General features: G+C 40.2%; 1 protein-coding gene across 1 annotated transcript; it reads left to right on the top strand.

The window, feature by feature from the left end:
- Positions 1–6633: 6633 nt before the first annotated feature.
- On the top strand, positions 6634–15424 carry LOC109209166. The gene is made up of 5 exons (XM_019372376.1): positions 6634–6720; positions 6824–7133; positions 7212–7347; positions 7501–7838; positions 15165–15424. The coding sequence occupies exons 1-5, from the start codon at positions 6634–6636 to the stop codon at positions 15422–15424; spliced, it is 1131 nt and encodes a 376-aa protein (XP_019227921.1).
- Positions 15425–24501: the final 9077 nt, after the last annotated feature.

Raw genomic sequence — 24501 nt, 5'->3', positions numbered from 1 at the left:
GCCCAAGTCCCATATTTTCCTACGGACCCTCCGGACCGTCAAATCACGGGTCCGGATCCGTTTACCCAAAACGTTGACCGAAGTCAAATTAATTCATTTTATAGTCAAAACTTATCATTTTTCACGACATTTAGACTTTTCGGCTACGCGCCCGGACTGCGCACGCAGATCAAGGTGATGCTAAAAGAGGTTTTTAAGGCCTCGGAACGTAGAATTTCATTTTAAAACAAGTGATGACCCTTTTGGGTCATCACATTAGCATGTTTATATAGATAAATGTATTCCTAATAGTTTTATTATTTTCTTGAAGTTTCTATATTTTTTATGTATTTTTTTGTTATTTATATGTTTATTACATTAATTTATAAAATATTAAAAATTAAAATTCATAGGGATTATGTCTAGGCCTCGGGCTTACCTTTTCGTGTTAAATAAAATACCTTGCCTCGCATCCGTCCTTTTAAAGTACCGGTTAAAAAAAGAGAGGATAAACTAGCCAAATTTCGGTTTGCGGTCCTCTTTTATTTCTCGCCCAAGGTTTTGAGCCAATATTTAAGAAAACTATTTCATAATATCAATAATGAATGTTTGAATAATTGTTGTTTTTAAACTAGTAACTATTGATTATATACCTTCTTGGAGTGGTTGTGATGAAATAGAAAAATAATAATGACTTCTTAACTTTCTAAAATGATATGTATATTAAAACAATCAAATGACCCATAAAATGAATTTTCTAGTACTTGACAAGTGATAGCATTTGAAAATCTTTGTTGAGTATTAACTATAATTATTAGAAAGAGCGTGTTAATGTAAATATCCATTTATAATAGTTTTCTACTTTGTACTATATTCGGGAAACAACTTCTTACTTATATTCCATTTAGAACTAACCCAAGCTCCATAAACAATGTTGGTCAAAGTTTTTGTCACCAACAATTTTCGCAATTATCAATTTATAACCCTCAGTTGTCAATTCCGTCGCCTAAATGTGTCTTAAATCTTAACTAACGTTTTACACGTAGGGATTGTTTGGCTGGTGGGATGATATAAATTAAAAGTACAAGGGGAGAGTGAATTGTAAAAATTTTTTTAGACGACTAACTTTGGCTTGTAGTTGGTTATCGTGATTCTGCAAACAGTAGTTAGTCTACCAAATAAAAGTAAAGGCAAGTAATGAAAAATGTACAGGAGAGATAGAGATTTTTATACTGGTTTGTATGCTGGTGTGGTACCTACATCGGTTCCCTTAGGTCACAAGGGCTCTCTTAGATCTTCAATGGCAATCACAATGAGAGTGGTTTTCTTACGTTTACCACCAACGAGTTACAACTGATTTCTTGACACAATCTTTCAATAACTTTTTTTCTCTCTCTCTCTATCTTTTGATACACTAGTAAGCTTATGAATACATTGTTTAGTAAGAAGTAGAAAGACTGAAAACTTGGATAAAAGCTGCGTAGTCTTCCACGTCCTTTCTCCTCTTCTTTAATAGTGCTCGATGAAGTCACTGATTCCTTTTTCTGAGATCTTGGAAATCATTGATAGTGCGACTTTCCTTTTGAGGCAGTATTCTCTAAGAGTAGGACCGAAGGGCAGCCTCATGAATCCAGCATGTGAAGTACAACCAGATTTTTCTTAATGTGCTGATGGTAGGCTAGGAGCTCGTATTTTAGCTATATTTTACACTCTAATTACTACACTTAAATTGCTTGAATTTATTGGAAAAGCTTTAACTCTAGGTGTGATTATATTCATTATTGTGGTTAATCAGAAGAGGAGCGTAATGCTAAATATTATTGCAACGTCTGCCTTAATTTATTGTGGTACTTATTTAAAGTAATCGAAGGAGCTTTGTGATCTACCTTTTGAATTAAGATTGAGAAATATTTGAGAGAAGTTTCTCTTAGACCATTCTTACCAATAGATTCTTGCAAGTTTTGCCGCACTTCATATTAGCTTATTTGAACAGTTTAGGTTTAATCAAGAGAGGAACCTGAATCAGAGTAATAGGATAATAACCTCTTGAGTTCAAGAGAATCAACAAAATATTAATAGTGAAATTTAACAATGTCAATTCCAGAACAACAATCTCGCACTTATCATGTCATGACCCTTATTTCTCACATTGATAACAACCTAACTCTGCTAGTGTCTAGTTCTTAGCGATCAATTGTCATTTGCTTTACATTTAATTGTTAGTTGTAGTTCATAATCATTTCAATCAAAGTGTGAATCATTCTTAATAGCATTCAAGCCAGAAATTACTTGAACATTGCTTAAATCCAATCTCTATGGAGACAATAATTAAACTATACTGTCTTTGGCTAGTGAGTATAAATTTCGTGTTGTGTTTTGCGCTCGTCAAATTTGGCGCCGTTGTCGGGGATTGGCAATCAATAGTGTTCAAAATTAGTTTTTGGTGCTAATTCAGGAACCAATTTTATTTTATTCTTCACAAATTTTCTCTTGGGTGTAGGGCAACATATTTAACTTCTCTGGTGTATGACTCAATCTTCGTTAAAAGATGTGATTCCATACGATCCAGAGGTGGAAAAGCATCTGACACAGTTGAGGAAAGAGAAAGAACTCACCAAAAGATTCTTGGGGAAACCTTAAACCTAAGAACACATGGCTAATAACGGTGATGATGGGGTAGATTTAGTTGCAAGAGAGGCAACACAAAATAGAGAACAAGCTGCACGGTTAGTAGCTGAAGCAGCCCTTAGAGCTGCTGATGAGACTATCGAAGATGATGGGGGTCAGAGATTCAATATAAATTGACCCTTGGTTGAAGACCAATTCGAAAATATGGCTCCCAGGCCTGGAAGAGTATTAGGTGATTATGCCAGACTAGTCTACACTTAGGGACTGTCAAGTGTTACCTCCACCCATTGCAGCAAATAATTTCGAGTTGAAGCAAGTCTTGCTTCAAACCATTCAGAGCAACTATGCCTTTAGCGGGAAGGCGAATGAAGATCCTAACACTCACTTGATGGACTTTAAGAAATCATGAACACCTTCTAGTACAATAGATTGTCAAAAGATACAGTCTACTTAAGGGCATTCCCCTTTTCATTGAAGGATGACGCAAAGCACTGCTTTGTAGCTTACCAACTTGGTCGATCAATACATGGGAAGATATTACTAAAGAGTTCCTTTACAAGTACTTCTCAGCTACAAAAACAGTAAAATTCATAAGGGAAATCCACAACTTCTGCCTGAAGGACACTGAAACAGTCTTCGAAGTTTGGGAAAAATTCAAGGAGATAGTGAGAAAGTGTTAGCATAATAGAATCGAATTGTGGATGCAACTCCAGAACTTTTGGGATGGGCTGACACCTTCCTCACGACGAACTCTAATTACTGTAGTTGGAGGTCCTTTAATGAAGAAGATGTCACGACCCTAGTTCACCAATCGTGAACATGTCGTGACGGCACCTGGTCCCCATGACCAGGTAAGCCTAACATCTGCGGAAATATAATACTTGCGGAAAAATAGAGAAAATCAAATCAGGTATCTAAAGGAAACTGTACTGAATGCCGCTTGGCAAGTACAACTCAATATCACAAGCCTAAAACAATTCCCAAAACCCGGAAACTCACGGGCAACATAGGCTACAGAAGTGTATAGTAAAGGTTCCAAAACTCCAGAATTTCTAACAACCGAAAGAAGGAAAAACTAAGTACTAAAGATAGAATAAGAGGGAGACTCGTCGGTCTGCGGACGCAGCAGATCTACCTCAAAGTCTCCGTAGTCCTCCTGCCTCACTGATAGGGCGCCTGAGTAGAGGTACCTGGATGATCTGCACATGAAAAACATGCGCAGGAAGGGCATGAGTACACCACAGCGATACTCAGTAAGTGCCAAGCCTAACCTCGGTTGGGTAGTGACGAGGAAGGTAAGGGCCATACTGAGACAAAATATAGTAATAACAATAATTAACAGTATGATAATCTGACGGAAATAATAAATGCAACAGTGATATAAGACAGATTAAGCAAGGCAATAGCAAATACACAAGAACGGAACAACCACAGAATAAGTACAGCTCAACACCAATGGTAACAATGAGGATCTCCCAGGATACCGTCCTGTAGTCCTTTTCTCAACTGTCCAGTGCATCTCCTGGGATACCGTCCCGTAGTCCATCATATGTGTATATCCGAAGGATCTCCCGGGATACCGTTCAGTAGTCCAACTATCGAGGTGCAGGGGGATCTATCGGGAATCTAACCCGTTGTCCCAAAGTAAAAGTGCAGGGGGATCTACCGGGAATCGAACCCGTAGTCCCAAAGTAAAAGTGCAGGGGGATCTACCGGGAATTGAACCCGTAGTCCCAAAGTAAACAAACAAGGGGGGGGGGAACTACCGGAATCCCACATCCGTAGTCCCAATGTAAGTGCGCAATCACAACTAGAAGGCACACGGAAGTGAAGTACAAAAGACAAGCAACAGGTAGTACTGGCCTAGCATGCTTCACGTAGTACAGTTAAGGCAACTTAAGCAATTAGGCAAGTTAAATCAACTAAACATGCTTTCCTAATCTAGCACAGGTTATAATCGCAAGTAGAATAAAGCAAATATGGAAGGAACTCAATCTCAATATCTTAAGAAAATCGGGTTTCCAACAATTGGCTCAAGTACACGCCCGTCACCTCGCGTACAAGGCACTCAAATCAACAAATAACAAATCCTAAGGGGAAAGGTCCCCCACACAAGGTTAGACAAGCCACTTACCTCGAATCGGCACCAAAATCAACTCGAAATCACACTTTTGCCACGAGTATCCGACTCCAAATGGCCCAAATCTATTCAATTCAACTACATATCGTAAGTAATATTGCAAACAACTGATTCCACTATTAAATTTACAGCTAGGGCGCAAAAATAGGTAAAATGACCAAAACGCCTCTCCAGCCAACGTCTCACGATCGAATAATTTTCACATTTTCAGAACCATCGTACTCTCACGAGTCTAACCATATAAAAATCTCCCAAATCGGAGGTCAATTGCCCACTCAAAACTCAATAATTAGGTCTATGAAGTTTCTTCCAATTTTTGATCCTAAATTCGAATTCCAATGGTGTATTTAACTATAAAATGATGAAATATAACAAGAAGGGACCAAAGAAACGTTACCCAGTGATCTTCACTTCAAATCCCACTCAAAATCGCCTTAAACCGAGCTCTCAATTGATTTTGCAACTTATGAACTCAAACCCTCGACATCTCTATTTCTGTCCAGGGGTTTCCGCTTCTGCGGACAAGGGACCGCTTCTACGGTCCCGCTTCTACGAACCACGAGCCGCTTCTGCGGTTCTTCATTAAAGTCAAGATTTCCGCTTCTGTGGCCCTTCACCGCACCTGTGGTTGCCGCTTATGCGGATTCATTACCGCTTCTGCAGTTTCAAACAAAATCCCAAGGACCGCATCTGCGACTACCATCTCGCAGGTGCGTAACCGCTTCTGCGGTTAAACTTCCGCACCTGCGAAAACTGAAGAAGCACTCGAATTTCGCTCCTGCGGTGGTCCTGCCGCTTCTGCGCTTCCCAAGCCGCAGAAGCGGAAATACCAGATGACCGAACCTTCAGCAATTCATTCAACTTCAAAATTTTCCGTCAACCACCCGAAATCATCCCGAGGCCCCCGGGACCTCAACCAAAAGCACCAATACCACCTAATACCTTATTTGAACTTGTACCAATCCTTAAAACACCTAAAACAACGCAGGAAACCCGAATTAATCAAAGATTCAAGTCTAAGAACCTCAAATTCCAACCAAACACGCTTTCGATAAAAAACCTAACCAAACCTCGTCCGAATGACCTGAAATTTTGCACACACATCCCAAATGACATGACGGAACTACTGTAACTTCCGGAATTCCAATCCGACCCTCGGATCAAAAACTCACTATCGGACCGAAAACTTCAAAAATTCAAACTTCGGCATTTCAAGCCTAAATGAGCTACGAGTCTCCAAAATACATTCCGAACACGCTCCCAACCCCGAAATCACCTAACGGAGCTAACGGAACCATCAGATTTCCATTCCGAGGTCGTCTTCACACTATTCCAATTACGGACCATTTTTCAACTCTTAAGCTCTCATTTAGGGTCTAAGTGTCCCAAAACACTCCGAATCCCAACACCGAACGTCCCGGCAAACCAAAATAGCAGAAATGAACTTAGGGGAAGCAGTTAATGGGGCGGGGCGAAAATTCCGAAAACGACCGGCCGGGTCGTTACAGAAGACTCCTAAGGAGATTGTTGGAATTCTTGATGAGCTCTCTGAAGATGCAAACAAATAGCTCACTGAGAGTAATGATAGAAGAAAATCATCTGGGGTTCACCAAGTAGACTCTAACACATCAGTGCAAGCCCAACTAGACACCATGGCCAGAGGATAAGAAATTTAACCTTATCCAAGGTCCAGAGCCAGTCACCATCGGTTTGCAATTTTTATGGAATGGGTCATCCAACGCATGAGTGTCAGGACTCGACTACAGATAAAGTGGTAAATGCTGTGGGGAGCTTTGACATAGGCAACTACCAAAGTGGCAATAATTTAAACCCTATGGGGCAGAGGCACCCAGGTTTTTCTTGGAGTTCACCAGGTGGTAGTGCGAATGCATGGCAACAGAATAACTCCAGACCCCAGGGATAGGGAGCTCCAGGTTTTCTCAACAGCAAAGACAGCAATACCAACCTCCACGGTATAATCAGTCCAGCATGGAAGACCCGATGAAGGCCTTTATAATTAAAGCAGATGAAAGGCTTGAAACTCATGGCACATCCATTCAAAACTTGGAAAGATAGGTGGGGCAACTTGCTAATCTATTGTCTGAGAGGGTTCCAGGAACTCTCCTTGCTGATACTGAAAGAAATAAAAACATAATAATAAATGCAGTGTCTTTGAGAAGTGGGCATGTATTGAAGGACCCCATTGAAAAACAAAAATATGAGTTGATTGAAGGACATGTAAAGATTGCAGAGGAGCAGAAAAATAGAAACAATCAAGAAGGTGAAGTGAGGGTAGATCCAGATGATGGTCTGAAGAAGAAAGGGATGACTATAACTCTGAAAAAGAAGAAGGATGGGAATTCAATGAATGATGAGACTGAAGAGAGTAAATATATGTCTGCTCTACCTTTCCCTTAGAAGCAGAGAAGAGATAAGCTGGAAAAACAATTTGGGCATTTTTTAGATGTGCTCAAGCAGGTGCATGTTAATCTACCTTTCACAAAGGTGCTCTCGCAGATGCTAGCCTATGCTGAGTTCCTGAAGGAGATGTTGTCCAACAAGCATAAAGTGGACGAGACATCAGTTGTCAAGCTCACAGAGTATTGTAGTGCCATTCTAAAAAATAAGCTCCCTCAAAAGTGTGAATATCTAGGTAGTTTTACTATACTTTGCTCTTTAGGAAGTACTAAATTTGAAAAATCTTTGTGTGATTCAAGTGCTTCTATTAAACTTATGCCTTTGTCCATTTTTAGGAAATCAGAGGGAGATATTGGAGAAGCCAGATCTATACCTGTATCTTTGCAGCTGGCGGCTCAGACCACGATCATACTAGAAGGAATAGTGGAAGATGTGCTAGTTCGGGTGGTTAAAATTGTGTTCCCTATGGACTTCATCATGGTGAATATGGAAGAGAATAAGGAGGTCCCTCTGATTTTAGGGAGACCATTCTTAGCTACTAGCAGAGCTATTGCGGACATTCAGGAGAGCCAACTCATGCTAAGAATGGGGGAAAAAAGAGTGGTGTTCAAGATGAATGAATCAATAGGGACACCTAGAGACAAGTCGACTGCACAGTCTGAATCCGGAGAGAGTAAGCCTCATAAGTGTGGGTGTACCCAACGAAGGCAGAAAAGAACTTTCAACATGGATATGTGCACTGGGTCGGGCATGCAAAGTGGACCCCTACTTCGATTCAGACCCAGACTAGATGATTCAAGAGAGTTCTCTTTACCTCTTACTTTTTATTTGTATGTCACAGGAACATGCCATAATTTAAAGTGTGGGGTGAGGGATATAAATATATACATTTGTGTTTGTTTTCTTTTGTTTTATTTGATTTTTTTTAACTTTCCCAACGATGGATTTCCTCGACTGTCTTCTTGAGAGATTAAATTCGAAGAAAAAAAATTGTTTTTGTTTTTCATTTTTGTTTTAGTTTCTTAGGTAGTGTAATAATTCCCCCTTAGTTTATGTGTGCTGCGATTCTTTTCCAAAGGTTTTTGCTTGAACCGAGTGTAGTTAATTTTTCTTTTAATAGGAATAAAGAGTCTTGTGTCATAGTGCTAATTAGTGGAGATAACTTTTCTTGTATCTTGAGATAGGTGAGTGCCTTAGTTGTGACGCCTAGGCTCAGTTCTTGACTCATGTATTGTAGTGCCTTAAATTATTTGATTTTGACTTTACTTAACTGCTTTGACCAGAGAATCGGGATAGATCTGGTCCTAAGTGAGTTATGTGCCATGGTGTGTGTGAGATTTTGTCGATATTCTGTGAATGACAATTGATATGTAGAACTTGCCTTGTGTGTTTACAAAGTAAAAGGGTAGTCTTGTTCATTCTAAAAAGTGATACAAACATTTCTTTGTGAGCCAATTATATGCATGTTACCCGTATAATTGTGTGTATCCTAGTTATCCCTTTGAGCCTGTAATCTTAATTCTTTGGCAACCACACTACAAGCCTGACCCCTTTTTTTAAATTGACTATTTGTTTGAACCTTTACCTCTCTTGAGCACTTGAAGTTTTTATGAGCTTGCTAAAAGCTAAGTTGATGTATGGTTGGGGATTTGAGTGGAACTGAGAACAATAGGAGAAAGGTACACATTTTTGAAAAAAAGTAAGAGCCACTTGTAGGGAATTGAAAAAGAAAAAGAAGAAGAAGTCGAAGAAAATATGTATTTTGTGTGGAAAAAAAATAAATTCCTTGCTAGTGGTAGCTCATGATATATTTGTGCTTAAAGAAATTGAGAGCTGATATTATTATGATGTGAAGGTTGGGGTTTGGTTCAAAATAAGTGTTGGGTTTCGATTTTGAATTGTATGTATTAAAGTGTTCAGGGAGGAGTAGTCATTATATCCAAATGTATCCTACCCGTCCCGCAACTTACATTACAACCAATATAAAGTCCTACTTTATCTTTGACTGAATGAACTCAATTAGTGGAGTTTACACTACGGACAAGCATACGATGCGTCTTCTATGGAACATGAGTTTTAATTCTAAGAGTGAGTTTTATTTCTATATTGAGTTTCTATTTGTTCTTGAATTTTATTATGTGTGAAACTACTCTCTGTCTTTGGAGTGAGGACACATGATTTGCGAAGGAAAGGTAAAGTCTTTGGCCTCTGTGTTAGAGTAAGTGAGCAGGTTTTTGAAAAATATGTGGTACTTTTGAATCGAGTCTTGAGACTAGGATTTTATGATGAGGTGCTTAGTTTGCTTTAAATATTCTTGGCATGATGAGTTAGGGAAGTTGTTTGATGAAACAGTCGTCTCGAGGTGAAGTGTAGTTTGATTGCTCGAGAACGAGCAATGATTTAAGTGTGGGGTGTTGATGGTAGGCTAGAAACTCGTATTTTAGCTACATTTTACACTCTAATACTACACTTTTATTGTATTTGAGCTACTTGTTAGTACTTTGTACTTATTACGTATGTTATGTTGTGTATGATGTGATTTCGAATGAAGAAGCAATTTTGAAGCTAAGATGATTTGGAGCTTTGAAGTCTGAGTAAAACCCAAAGAATTAAGCTCGAATCGTGTTTGGGGCTCGAGTACCAAGTCTGGATGTTAAAAATTAAGAAAAAAAATTACTTTGGAAAAAATGCACTGCCGCGCCATGGTGTAAAAAGTGCTAGTGCGAAATTCATTTAGAGGAAAAAAAAACCCACTCTCTGAACTTTCCCACTGGCGTGGCGCATGGGGAGACACGAGGCGTGCTGTGCCTGTGTAATTTTCTTATAGTGTTGTCTCACTTCGGCTTGGAAAGGATAGTTTCATCCGTACCCGTTTCTGCATGGTATTAATATACCAAAAACGTGATTTTTAGGGGACTTTTAACCTTGGAAGCTGAGAATTGGAGGCTTCAAGACACAAGATTTCATTATCTTTCCATCAATTTAATAAGGAAGTTTGGATTGTAATGTTAGATTAATGTTTTCTTACTCTTTAATTCTATTTGTGGTGACTTCCTCTATGATTGTGGAGTAGTTTTTATTACGGTTTGACATGATTTTGTGACTTGATTGTTACCCATGGATTTGATTATTGTTTCATTTCTTGAATTTATTGGAAGAGCTTTAACTCTAGGTGTGACTATATTCATTATTGTGTTTAATTGGAAGAGAAGCATAATACTGAATATTATTGCGAAGCATGCCTAATTTTATTGTGGTACTTCTTTAAGTAATCGAAGGAGCTTTGTGATCTACCTTTTGAATTAGATTGAGAAATATTCAAGAGAAGTTTCTCTTAGACCATTTTTACCAATAGATTCTTGCAAGTTTCTCACACTTCATATTAGCTTATTTGAGCAGTTTAGGTTTAATCGAGAGAGGAACCTGAATCACAATAATAAGATAATAACATGTTGAATTCGAGAGAATCAACAGAACATTAAGAGTGAAATTTAACAGTGTCAATTCCAGAACAACAATCTCGCACTTGTCATGTCATAACCCTTATTTCTCACATTGATAACAATCCAATTCTGCTAGTCTCTAGTTCTTCGCGATCAATTGTCATTTTCTTTACTTTTAATTGTTAGTTGTAGTTCATAATCATTCCAACCAAAGTATTAATCATCCTGAATAACATTTAAGCCAGAAATTACTTGAACATTGTTTAAATTCAATCCCTGTGGAGATGATAATTAAACTATACTATCTTTGGCTAGTGAGCATCAATTTTGTGTTGTGTTTTGCGCTCATCATATGCATACTAGCTCCTTTATCTTCCCAATCATTTGCTCTTGAGCCTTCCACTGATTTCTTGTACTTGATTGATTTCCTTTCCTTCCTTGTGTCTTTGAAAGTCCTTTTCCCATTTGATTGATTCCCTTTCCTTTCTTCTATTCCTTTGATGGAAAAATTTGAATATCATAGTCGTTGGCTCTTTGATTGCTTCTTACGCCTCTTACCCCTACATAGTTTTGATTAGTGAACCTACACACATAGTAGATTCACATTAGTCAAGTACTTTTTATTTTTAGTCATCATTAAAATTCTAAACCTAACAATCTCCCCCTTTTTGATGATGACAATAAATCAAAAGAGTTTGACAGATTTGGGGACACTTCCCTTTCAAGGTTGTACTTCTGCTCCCCCTGTCTTTGCATCTTGTTTGTATTCCTGCTCCCCCTGTCTTTGCATCTTGTTTGTATTCCTGCTCCCCCTGTTTTTTTACTCTTTTTGTTCTCCCCCTTTGACATCAACCAAAAAGAGAAATAACAGATACAAATGATATCAGCTAATAATAATAAAACATGCATGACATATTTATATACACTTAAAACAGTCATAGTCAAGCAAAATGGGGCATAGTCGACTGTACGCCTGATTAACCACAACCAAAAGTAAAGTTTTATCAGACAAAAAGAAAAGATTGTTTAGGAAGCCCAGAAAATTAGGCCTGTCACGACCCCAAATCCCCTCCGTAGGATGTCGTGACGGCACCTAGTTTCTAAGATTAGGTAAGCCTAACAAACATGCGGAATAACTGAATACTAATTTAAATTTCAAAAACATCAGCAACTATATGAATAAAGTCTGCAACTCAACATGTACATCTCCCAAAAACCCGGTGTAAATAAAAGTCACAAGCTCTAGATACAGTACTGAACACTCATATACATCATTGTCTTTAAAGATGTAAAGAAATAAGAAAAGAACAGGATAGAAGGGGACTTCGAGGCCTGCGGACGCGGACATGTGTACCTTGAAGTCTCTGAAGTAAAGCAACTCAACGCACTAATACCGAGGATGATAGGATGTACCTGGATCTGCACAAAAACATATGCAGAAGCGTAGTATGAGTATATAACAATGGTACCCAGTAAGTGCCAAGCCTAACTTCGGTAGAGTAGTGACGAGGTCAGGTCAAGGCCCTACTAGAGATAATACGAAACAAAATAGGAGATATAATGAAATGACAGAGAAATGAAACAATAAAGAATTTGCGGAAAAGTAAAAACACGAAATTAAGGAAGTTAACACAACACGAAAGGAAAACAAGGATTTTACATGTTAAGGAAACATCAACCAAACAATACAGCAAGTAGAGAAAATCAACAGGGCACTCCCGAGATACCGCCTCGTAGTCCCAAATCATAAAAATAACTCACAATCTTTCCTTATATCACCACAAGAGCCTTTATATTTTGTCTTAAAAATCATTTTTCCGAATAGCATCCCGCGTTTCAGCCTATCTTATCACATCGCATGGCTTCTAGTAGTTCCCCTACTAGCCACGCGCATCAAGACCACCTTATCTCACCGCATGCGTTTCAACACCCAAACCTTATACCACCGCATGTGTATCAATAATCACAAAAGCACGGCAGAAACCTTGTGCAAATAGTAACAACCGCAAGGCAGAAACCACGTGCAAACAATAACAACATCACGATGGAAACCTCTTGCACACAACCAAAACAATCACCTCAGCAATAACACAAATGTCAAGACATAACAACCTCGTGCACACAACCATTACAATCACCTCAGCAATAACACAAATGGCAAGACATAACAACTAATTTAAGCGATATTTCACAACTTACACCTTGCCTCAATAGAAACTACGGCCTTTGCAACTCACCACCAAACTCAACAGCAAGATATTTCAAGGATAGGAAATTTCAAGTAGAATTTAGTGGAATTTAATAAAAAATGAGTTCTTACCCCAACAATCCTCTAAAAATCCCTCGAATTTTCGCCTCAAACCGAGCTCTCTAAGTCAAAAATGTGAAATGTAGAATAAACCCTCAATTTTGAAGCTTAAATCTGCTGCCCAGATATTCCTTCTTTGCGAATGCGGAAATTTCCTCGTGTTCGCGTAAACAGAAAATGCTACTGGCCAATTTTTCCTATTAGATGCACGTGAGGGTCCACTCGCAGACGCGGTGACCAAAGTTCTCCAGCTTCGCGATCGAGAACCCTTCTCGCGAACGCGTAAGGTCCCCTCCAGCCTGCAGCCCTTTTCGCGAACGTGTGGCCTTCTTTGCGAACGCGAAGAAAAAATCTCTCCTGCCTCCTAGGTACCCTTTGCGAATGTGAGACACCTCTCGCGAACGCGATGAAGGAAACCAGATATTAGAAAATTTAGCAGCTTCAGAAATTCTTCAAGCTTCCGAAATGCGCCAAACATCGTCCGAATCACACTTGAGGTCCCCGGGACCTCAATCAAGCATACAAACAAATCCTAAAACATCATACGAACACGCTCGAAGCGTCAACTCACATCAAACAACACTAGAATTACGAATTGCGCATCGATTCAAGCCTAAGAACTTATGAACCTCCGAATCCCGAAACCAACATCGATTCATACCAAAACAACTCTGATTGAGACTAAATTTTGCACACAAGTCATAATTGACATTATGGACCTATTCCAACTTCGGAAATCAGAATCCGACCCCGATATCAAAAAGTCCACTCCCGGTCAAACTTTCCAAAATCTTCCAACTTTCGCTAATTAACGCCAAAACGACCTACGGACCTCCAAATCAACGTCCGGACACGCTCCTAAAATCAAAATCACCATACGGAGCTATTGGAACAATCAAAACTCCATTCCGGAGTCATATTCACACAAGTCAAACTACGGTCAACTCCTACAAATTAAACTCCAATTTAGGGACTATGTGTCTCATTTCACTCTGAAACTCAACTGAAACCAAAACCAAACATCCTGGCAAGTCACGTAACCACAAGATGACACAGAGAAGGCAATAAATAGGGGATCAGGCCTAATACACTCAAAATGACTGGCCGAGTCATTACATCCTCCGCCTCTTAAAATAAACGTTCATCCTCAAATGAGTATAGAGACATACCTGAAGTGGTAAAAAGATGAGGATAACGGCTATGCATATCATGCTCGATCTCCCAAGTCGCCTCCTCGACTGGCTGACACCTCCACTGATCCTTCACTGAAGCAATGTTCTTCGACCTCAACTTTCGAACCTGCCCGTCCAAAATGGCCACTGGCTCCTCAACATAAGACAAATCCTTGTTCAACTGGACTTAGATGAAGTCTAACACATGAGACGGATCGCCGTGATACTTTCGGAGCTTAGAAATATGGAACAGTGAATAAACTGCAGTTATACTAGGTGGCAGTGCAAGCCTGTAGCCACCTCTCCAATCCTCTCAAGAATCTCAAAAGGTCCGATATACCTAGGGCTCAGCTTGACCTTCTTCCCAAACCTCATAACACCCTTCATGGGCGAAACCTGGAGCAAAACCCGCTCCCCAACCATGAATGCAACGTCGCGAACCTTCCAATCCATATAACTCTTCTGTTTGGATTGGGCTATACGGAGTCGATCCTGAATCAATTTAACCTTTTCCAAAGCATCCCGAACCAAGTCTGTACCCAATAGCCTAGCCTCACCCGGCTAAACGAACCCAGCGGAGACCGACACCGTCTACCATATAAAGCCTCATACGAGGCCATTTAAATGCTCGACTGGTAGTTATTATTGTAGGAAAACTTTGCAAGTGGCAAGAACTGATCCCAAGAACCCCCAAATTCCATCTCACACGCACGAAACATATCCTCCTATATCTGAATAGTGCGCTCGGATTGCCCGTCCATCTGAGGGTGAAATTCTGTGCTCAACTCAACCCAGGTACCTAACTCATGCTTTACAGCTCTCCAGAACCGCGATGTAAAATGCGTACCCCAGTCGGTAATGATAGATACCGGAATGCCATGAAGCCTGACAATCTCGCGAATATAAACCTGAGCCAATTGCTCTTAAGAATAAATAGTCACCACTAGAATGAAATAAGCTGACTTGGTCAACCTATCCGCAATCACCCAAACTACATCGAACTTTCTCTGAGTCCGTGGAAGCCCAACAACATAATCCATAGTAATCCGCTCCCATTTCCACTCCGAAATCTCTAGCTTCTGAAGTAATCCACCTGGCCGTTGATGCTCATACTTCACCTGCTGACAATTTAGGCACCAAACTACATACTCTACTTTGTCCTTCTTCATTTTTCTCCACCAATAATGCTGCCTCAGGTCCTGATACATCTTCGCAGTACCTGGATAAATGGAGTACCACGAATTGTGAACCTCCTGGAGAATCAACTAACGCAAACCATCTGAATTGGGCAGACATGGCCTGCCCTGTATCCCTAATGCACCGTTATCTCCAATAGTGACCTCCTTGGCATCACCGTGCTGAACCGTGTCCTTGAGGACAAGCAAATTAGGGTCGTCATACTAACGCTCTCTGATATGATCATAAAGAGAAGACCGAAAAACACACAAGCCAAAACTCGGCTGGGCTCGAAAACATCCAATCTAACAAACTGGTTGGCCAAGGCCAGAACATCCAAGGCTAATGGCCTCTCTGTTACCGGTAGATATGCTAAACTGCCCAAGCTCTCCGCCTTGTGACTCAAGGCATCGGCCACCACATTGGCCTTCCCGAGATGATATAGAATGGTGATATCATAGTCCTTAAGCAACTCTAACCACCTTCGCTACCTCAAGGTAAGATCCTTCTGTTTGAACATATGCCATAGACTCCGGTGGTCGGTGTCGACCTCGCAAGGGACACCGTACAAATAGTGCCATCAGATCTTCAAGGCATGAACAATAGCTGCTAATTGAAGGTCATGGAAGTGATAGTTCTTCTCATGCACCTTCAGCTATCTAGATGCGTAGGCTATCACCCTACCATCCTGCACCAACACTGCACTAAGATCGATACGCGATGCATCACAGTACACAGTATAAGACCCTGAGCCCGAAGGCAACACCAATACTGGGGCTGTAGTCAAAGCAGTCTTGAGCTTTTGAAAGCTTTCCCCACACTCCTCAGTCCACCTGAACGGATCACCCTTCTGGGTCAATCAGGTCATAGGTTCTACAATAGATGAGAAACCCCCTACAAATCGACAGTAATACCCCGCCAAACCAAGAAAACTCCAAATCTTCATAGCTGAAGACGGTTTGGGCCAACTCTGCACTGCCTCAATCTTCTTTGCATCCACCTTGATCCCCTCACTCGATACTACATGTACCAAAAATGCTACCGAATCAAGCCAGAATTCACACTTTGAAAATTTTGCATATAACTTCTTTTCTCTTAAGGTCTGGAGCGCGGTCCTCAAGTGTTGTTCATGATCCTCCCGGCTCCGGGAGTACACCAAAATGTCGTTAATAAACAAAATGATGAATGAGTTAAGATAAGGCCGAAAAACACTATTCATCAAGTGCATGAATACTGCAGGGGAGTTAGTCTGCCCAAAAGACATCACAAGGAACTCGTAATGACCATACCGAGTCCAGAAGGCAGTCTTCGGGATATCTGGCTCCCGAACCTTCAACTGATGATTGCTTGAATGTAAGTCAATCTTGGAGAACACTCTGGCACACTGTAGTTGATCAAATAGGTCATCAATACATGGCAATGGATATTGTTCTTCACTGTAACCTTGTTCAACTGGCGATAATTAATACACATGCGCATAGAATCATCCTTCTTCTTTACAAACAAGACTGGAGCACCCCAAGACCACACACTGGGCTGAATGAAGCCCTTATTGAGAAACCTAGTACAAATAGTAACAACCTCATGGCAGTTACCTCGTGCAAACAATAATAACAGTACGACAGAAACCTCGTGCGCACAACCAAAACAATCACCTCAGCAATAACACAAATGCCAAGACACAACAACTAAATAAAGCAATATTTCACAACATACACATTGCCTCAATAGAAACAATGGCCTTTGCAACTCAAAAGCAAGATATTTCAAGGATAGCAAATTTCAAGTAGAGAATCCCACAGTTAAATAATGAATACGGAATTAAGAAAGCAAGTAATTCGACTAAACATGTAGTACAAGTTGCAAATAAGATAAAAGACTAGTAGACATGTGAAACTAGACTAGATACGATGACTACAACATGTTAAAGCAACTCAATTACAGAACGGAAGGAAAACTACATAGCTAAAAACTGGGAATTTCACATTTAGCCCGTGTACGCACTCGTCACCTTGCATACACGGCTTTCACATATGACAATTATCACAATAAAACCAAATCCTAACGGAAATTTCCCCACCAAAAGGTTAGGCAAGTCACTTACCTCAAACCACGCTAAGGCAATAAACTAGAAGGCATTTCCCTCGATTTTCCAACTCCAAACGACTCGAATCTAGCCAAAACAATTTCATACTATAAATATAACTATAGGAAACTAATTTAAATAGTGAAATTACGTGTCTCGAAACCCGACCAAAATTATAAAATCCGAATAGCCATTCAATATCGAGTCCAACCATACAAGAATTATTCAATCCGACCTTAGTTGGCCTTTCAAAACTCAAAAATTTAGTCTAAGAACTTCCACACTTTTCCCCCAATTTTTCCACCCCAAATCCCTAATTACATGATGAAATAAATGATAGATTGGTGGAATTTTGCCACGACCCAATTCCCATCCCCGGTCGTGATGGCGTCTCTCGTGAAGACAAGGACAGCCAGAACAACACGAATACCTCTTTAAGCAATTATTAAGCTTTTAGCAAATCCATAACAAGTGTAAACAATCATAAAATGCGGAAATAACAATACCAACATACGATACCAACCCGACACAACCCAAACCGGGGTGTCACAAGTCATGAGCTACTACAGAGTTTAAAATAAGTCTACAAAATGTAAAGTCTGATACAATGGTCTGAAGGAAACTCAAAGATATGAAATAGGAGAGATAAGGGCTGTGAACGTCAACAGCTACCTCGTCGCTCCGACTAGCCTCTTGATCTGGGAAGAATCAGTGCTCAGGGGTAGACTCCGTAATGCTTGTATCTGTACACATGGTGCAGGGAGTAATGTGAGTACTCCGACCCAGTGAGTAATAATAATAAATAATAACCGAATATAAGAAATCACATAACTGCACAAAGCAATTCTATATCAGGCAATAAAAGCAGAAAAACAGTACAGAATCAAATGAAGACTCCTTTTAAAATCCGGTAAATCAGGTAAAACAACAGTAAATAGTGAGTAGAAATCTGGCCCTCGGGCCCAGTATCAATCACTCAGATCGGTATCAGCCCCTCGGGCTCAGTATCAGTCACTCAGAACAGTATTAGCCCCTCGAGCTCAGTATCATATCACATGGGTACCCGCGCTCACTGTGGGTGTGCAGACTCCGGAGGGGCCCCTTACGGCCCAAGCGCTATATCAACATAAGGCCTGAAAGCCTTCACACATCACACTCGAGGCCTGAAAGCCTCCTCACATATCACTCGAGGCCTGAAAGCCTCCTCACATATCACTCGAGGCCTAAAAGCCTCCTCACATATCACTCGAGGCCTGAAAGCCTCCTCACATATCACTCGAGGCATGAAAGCCTCCTCACATATCACTCGAGGCCTGAAAGCCTCACTCAGTCCAGAAACATCATAAGCCCCTCGGGCATCAATAAAATAATAGTTCTCTGCCCAAACAGCAGTGAAAAAGTCATTAAAACCTCAGAATTCAATTAAAGCGGCTGAGTTTGCAAAACAGTATAATTATAGGGATTGAGTTCAAATAACGTATCAAAATAGTGAGGAAACAGTGATAACAATCCCTGAAAGATTCAAGTAATCGGCATTAAGCCCAAAACATTGCAATAAGCCCATATCACGATGATAAACATTTCAGCTTAGTCAAATACGTGGTAAAATATCAAACGGGACGGACCAAGTCACAATCCCCAGTAGTAAACAACCCCGCGCTCGCCATTAAGCGCGTGTTTCACCTCAATATAGCACTACGTTGTGCAAATCCGGGGTTTCAAACCCTCAGGATATCATTTACTATCATTACTCACCTCAAGCCGTCCAAAATCCTAGCTCGCTATGCCCTTGCCTCACAAATCAACCTCCTCACGCGTTGAATCTGGCCAAAACCACAACAAATACGTTACAATAGGCTAAGGGAATATAACCCAATCGAAAAGACTCGAAAAACATCGAAATTCACGAAATTGGCAAAACCCGAGCCCTGGGCCCACTTCTCAAAAAATCATAAAATAAACATCACCGGATTCCTTATCTCGCCATGAGTCTATACATATCAAAATTACCAAAATCGTAGTCCATTTGACCCCTCAAATTCCACTTTGAAATACCAAATTCCCAAGCCCTAGCTTTACCCTCTTTTGATGAATTTCCACAAATTTCAATGTAAATTCTACCATTAATTCATGTATTTAGGCCAAGGAACTCACCTCCAATCACACCTAGTCGAAATCCCCTTCAAATTCCGTCCAAGAGCTCTCAAGGTCGATCAAAAATGGTGGAAATGGACTTAAACTCGCGAAACAAAATGAGCATTAAAAACCCTTCTGAGAACAGTGATTTCCGCATCTGCGGTTCCATTACCGCATTTGCGGCTACCGCTTCTGCGGTTAAAATTCCGCTTCTGCAGATCTTCATTAATCCCACCACCGCTTCTACGGTCCTCTATCCGCATATGCGGACCTCGCCTCTGTGGATGCTTGTCCGCTTCTGCGGAAATACCAAAGCCACACCTTTCGCTTCTGCGACAAATCTACCGCATCTGCGGCACCGCAGATGCGGCTCCAAGCCCGCACTTGCGGAAACAGCCCCTTCCTCAGGAACTCGCACCTGCGACCATCCCCTCGCATCTGCAGAACCGCATATGCGGCCCTTCTTCCGCAGATGCGGAAACACCAGACACCAGCAAAACCAGCAATTTCACCAAGTCTAAAATCATCCCGATGGCCATTCGAAATCACCCCGAGGACCCCGGGACCTCAACCGAAAGTGCCAACCCATCCTAAAACATCATTCAAACTTGCTCCAATCATCAAAACACCACAATTAACACCAAAACCATCAAATTACATCGGATTCAAGCCTAAGTTCTTCCAAAACTTCCGAATTATGCATTTGATCAAAAACCCGACCAAAACACCTCCGAATGATCTGAAATTTTACACACACATCCAAAATCACCTAACGAACTACAAAAACTCTTGGAATCCCATTCCGACCCTCGGATCAAAATCTCACCTATCAACCGGAATTCGCCAAAATACTAACTTTGCCAATTCAAGCCTAATTCTACACCGGACCTCCAAAATAAATTCCGATCACACTCATAAGTCACAAATCATCCCCCGAAGCTAACCAAATCACCAAAACTCACATCCGAGCCCTCTAACTCATAAGTAAACATCCGGTTGACTTTTCCAAAACAACCTTCCTTAAAGAGACTATGTGTCTCATTTCCATCCAAAACTAATCCAAATCGACTCGTTCACTCAAGACTCTTATAATAAAACATAAGAAAGCAGAAAAATGGGGAAACGGGGCGGTAACTCACGTGACGACGGGCCGAGTCGTCACAAATTTAATCAAAAACGAGTTAAGAACTCTTATCCGAAAATCCCTCGAATTTTTGCCTCAAACTGAGCTCTCTAAGTCCAAAATGTGAAATATGGAATAAACCCTCAATTTTGAAACGTAAATATGATGCCCAAATAATCCTTCATTGCGAACGTAGAAGTTGCCTCGCGTTCGCGAAGCATAAAATGCTACTGACCAATTTTTCCTCTTACGCGAATGCGAGGTTCCACTCGCGAACTCGCAGACCAAAGTTCTCCAGCTTCACGATCGCGAATCACTTCTCGCGAACGCGTAGACCAACGTGTGAGGTTCCCCCAACCTACCTCCCTTATTCGCGAATGCGAAGAAAAAATCTCTCCTACCTCCCAGGTACCGTTCGCGAATGTGAGACACCTCTCGCGAACGCGATGAAGGAAACCATATCGGAAAATTTAGCAGCTTCAACAATTCTTCAAGGTTCCGAAATGCGTCAAAACATGGTCCGAATCACACCCGAGGCCCCCATGACCTCAACCAAGCATACCAAAAAGTACTAAAATATTATATGAACAATCTCGAACCCTCAAATCACATCAAAAAACACTAGAATCACGAATCGCGCATTGATTAGAGCCTAAGAACTTATGAACTTCCGAATTCCGAAACCAACACCAATTCATACCGAAACAACTCCGGTTGACACAAAATTTTGCACACAAGCCATAATTGACATTATGGACCTATTCCAACTATCGAATTGAAATCTAACCCCGATATTAAAAAGTCCACTTCCGGTCAAACTTTCCAAAATCTTCCAACTTTCCAACTTCCGCCAATATACACCGAAACGACCTACGGACCTCCAAATCAATGTCCGGACATGATTCTAAGACCAAAATCACCATACGGAGCTATTGAAATCTCCAAATCTCTATTCCGGAGTCGTCTTCACACAAGTCAAACTACGGTCAACTCCTACGACTTAAACTTCTAGTTTAGGGACTATGTGTCCCATTTCACTCTGAAACTCACCCAAAACCAAAACCAAACATCCTGGAAAGTCACGTAACCATAGTATGACATAGAGAAGGCAATAAATAGGGTATTGGGTCTAATACACTCAAAACGACCGGCCAGGTTGTTACAAGTTCCTTCCAAGGAAATACTTCAAAGTGTTGATCACTTTGGTGTAGATCTATCATAAGAGGCATCAATCTCCTTTGTGATTTTGTTCAAATTCTCAGTGAAATCCTGTATAGCCCTGATCCCTTGACTTTTTGTGGTTTGAAGATTGATCCTTAATCTGGCTACATTTTCTCTAGTTTCCTTTGTCACATCCCTGATTTTGTTCACCTATTCCTGCTTAAAGGTTAGAGATTCCTTGATACCTTCAATGTTTTGATGCATTAGTAACAACTGTTCTGAGGAAGATGATATTTTTGCTTTAGACTTAATTCCTTCGGTGCCAGTTGAGGAGTGGATTCTGGCGCTTTATCTTTCTTGAACCATGTACCCTCAACCATAGTGTACCCCATCATAACAAAGGCAGTCTTGTTATAGGTGCTGGATATGATCTTAGGGGAAAAGGGAGACAAATTCACTTTCATAAAATTGCAAAATATGAGAGATTAGTAGTCCATAAAGCAAGCTATTAGCAAAGGAGAATACATCCCCAATGCTTTCTAGCATATACTAATGTACCCAATCAAACTAGTCAATAGCTTTTCCATTCACTAGACAGTACACAACAAACACATCTCTAATAGGCAAAGTGCTGAGAGATATAGTGCGGGTAACAGGGTGGTTGCAATAATATAGGATCAAACACGATGCTCAAATTTCAAGCTTTTAGGACCAATATTAGGGGGGTTTTCAGAAAGAATACTTTATGCTTCTCAAAAGACACTTCAAAATTTTTAGGCCAGGAATTTTGCACAAAGAAACTATACCCAACAAACTTAGTTGCAAAGATCTTTTCAAACTGACAAGAGTCAAGAATGATGCGAGTTCCTAAGAGCATGGATTCCAAGTCATCTTTGTCATTCACAAATAGATTAGCATAAAACATACGCATATGCTACTCATAAACAGTGTCACCAACAGTCGCAAATCGAGAGAGAAGTTTTTGAGTTTCAAACATAGAGATTACATAACAGTGAGCGTTTTTCATAGATGTCAAACTTAGAGTGCGTCCATAGGCAATCGACTTTCCTTTGTATGCAATAAATTTGGCTTTCTCCTTGGGACCATAGAAATTCATCTTGTCCTCAGGCCCAAATTCTACACTTTTGATTTTTCCCTTCTTTCGCGATGACTGTTTGGGGTTTGACACCATTGGATGTTTTTCAACCATCTTTTGAGTAGGGAGGATTTCCTCTTGTGAATCACTTGACTCATCTTCGAACAGTTGATGGTCTGAACTATCTGACTACTCAACATCTACGGGATCATCAGTTTGTGGGTTCTTCTTGAAAAGATGACTTCTTCGAGGCATAGAGGAAGACAAAGAAGGTTTGGTTTTGGCCATGAGAGAAAAATAGAGTTTTTTTTTTGGTAGTAGGTGATATGGATGAAAAAGGAGTTAAAAAGAGAGGTAAAGTAGTGATGAAGGGTGTCGTCGCTTCTAGAGAGACGTGTTAAAGGAAACTGAAAAGTTGCCTTCTAAAGACGCATCGTCAATCACACAATTAATGCATGCACAAAGTAATCAAATCAATTGGGGATATTTTAGGCGGAAATTTCGAAAACATTTTAGCGCATTCTTTTGAAATAAGTGTGAGACTTAGAGAAATTAAATAGGATTTAAACAAATGCCTATTTTATCACGAAGAAAACAAAATCTTTCTTCAAGCAGAGGTTTTGTAAAAATATCTGCCAACTGATTTTCAGTGTTACAAATTCTAACACAATATCACCTTTTGCATCATGATCACGAATAAAATGATCTTGATTTCAATGTGTTTATCTCTAGTGTGATGCACATAAATTTTTTGAAAGACAAATAGCACAAGTGTTATCACACATAACTGGAACACAATTGAGATGTAAATTATAGTCTAAAAGTCGATGCATAATCCATAGAACTTGTATGTAGCAGTTGCCTACAGCAAGGTATTCCGCTTCAATAGTAGATAAGGCAACACAACTTTGTTTCTTGCTGTGCCAAGAGATAAGAGATTTTTCAAGTAATTGACACATTCCACTTGACCCCACTAATGAGATTTTACTGGGTATGTTGTTGTTGTTGTTGACACATTCCACTTGTGTTTTTCCTGTCAATTTTATCTCCTGTAAAGTCTGCATCTAAAAAACCTTTGAAATCAAAGACATTTAAGCTTTTGTACCATAGACCATAGTCGATCGTCCCTATCAGAAATCTGATAATTCGTTTAATCACGGTTAAATGAGATTCTTTGGGAGCTGATTGATACCTTGCACACTTGCAGACACTAAATATGATATCAGGTCGACTAGCAGTAAGATAGAGTAGTGATCCGATCATACCTCGGTACGTTGTTTCATCAACACTCTTACCATTTCTATCTTCATCAAGGGTTGTTGATGGACTCATGGGAGTCCGTATGGTTTTGGAATTAGACATGCCAAATTTCTTAATGAGCTATTTTTTATACTTAGTTTGGCTAATAAAGATCCCTTTCTGTGATTGCTTAATTTGTAGCCCAAGGAAGAATGTTAATTCTCCAATCATGCTCATTTCAAATTCCCCTTTCATGATGTTTGAAAATTTCTTGCATAATTCTGAGTTAGTACTTCCAAAGATAATATCATCAACGTAAATTTGTACAATTAATTACCTTCATCTGAGCGCTCAATAAAGAGAGTAGTGTTAATATTACCTCGATCAAACTCATGT

The sequence above is a fragment of the Nicotiana attenuata genome, unplaced genomic scaffold, assembly GCF_001879085.1.
Source record: "Nicotiana attenuata strain UT unplaced genomic scaffold, NIATTr2, whole genome shotgun sequence".
In the NCBI taxonomy this organism is placed as follows: Eukaryota; Viridiplantae; Streptophyta; class Magnoliopsida; order Solanales; family Solanaceae; genus Nicotiana; species Nicotiana attenuata.
Note: the sequence above shows the minus strand (reverse complement) of the source record. Positions and strands in the feature narration are given on the sequence as shown.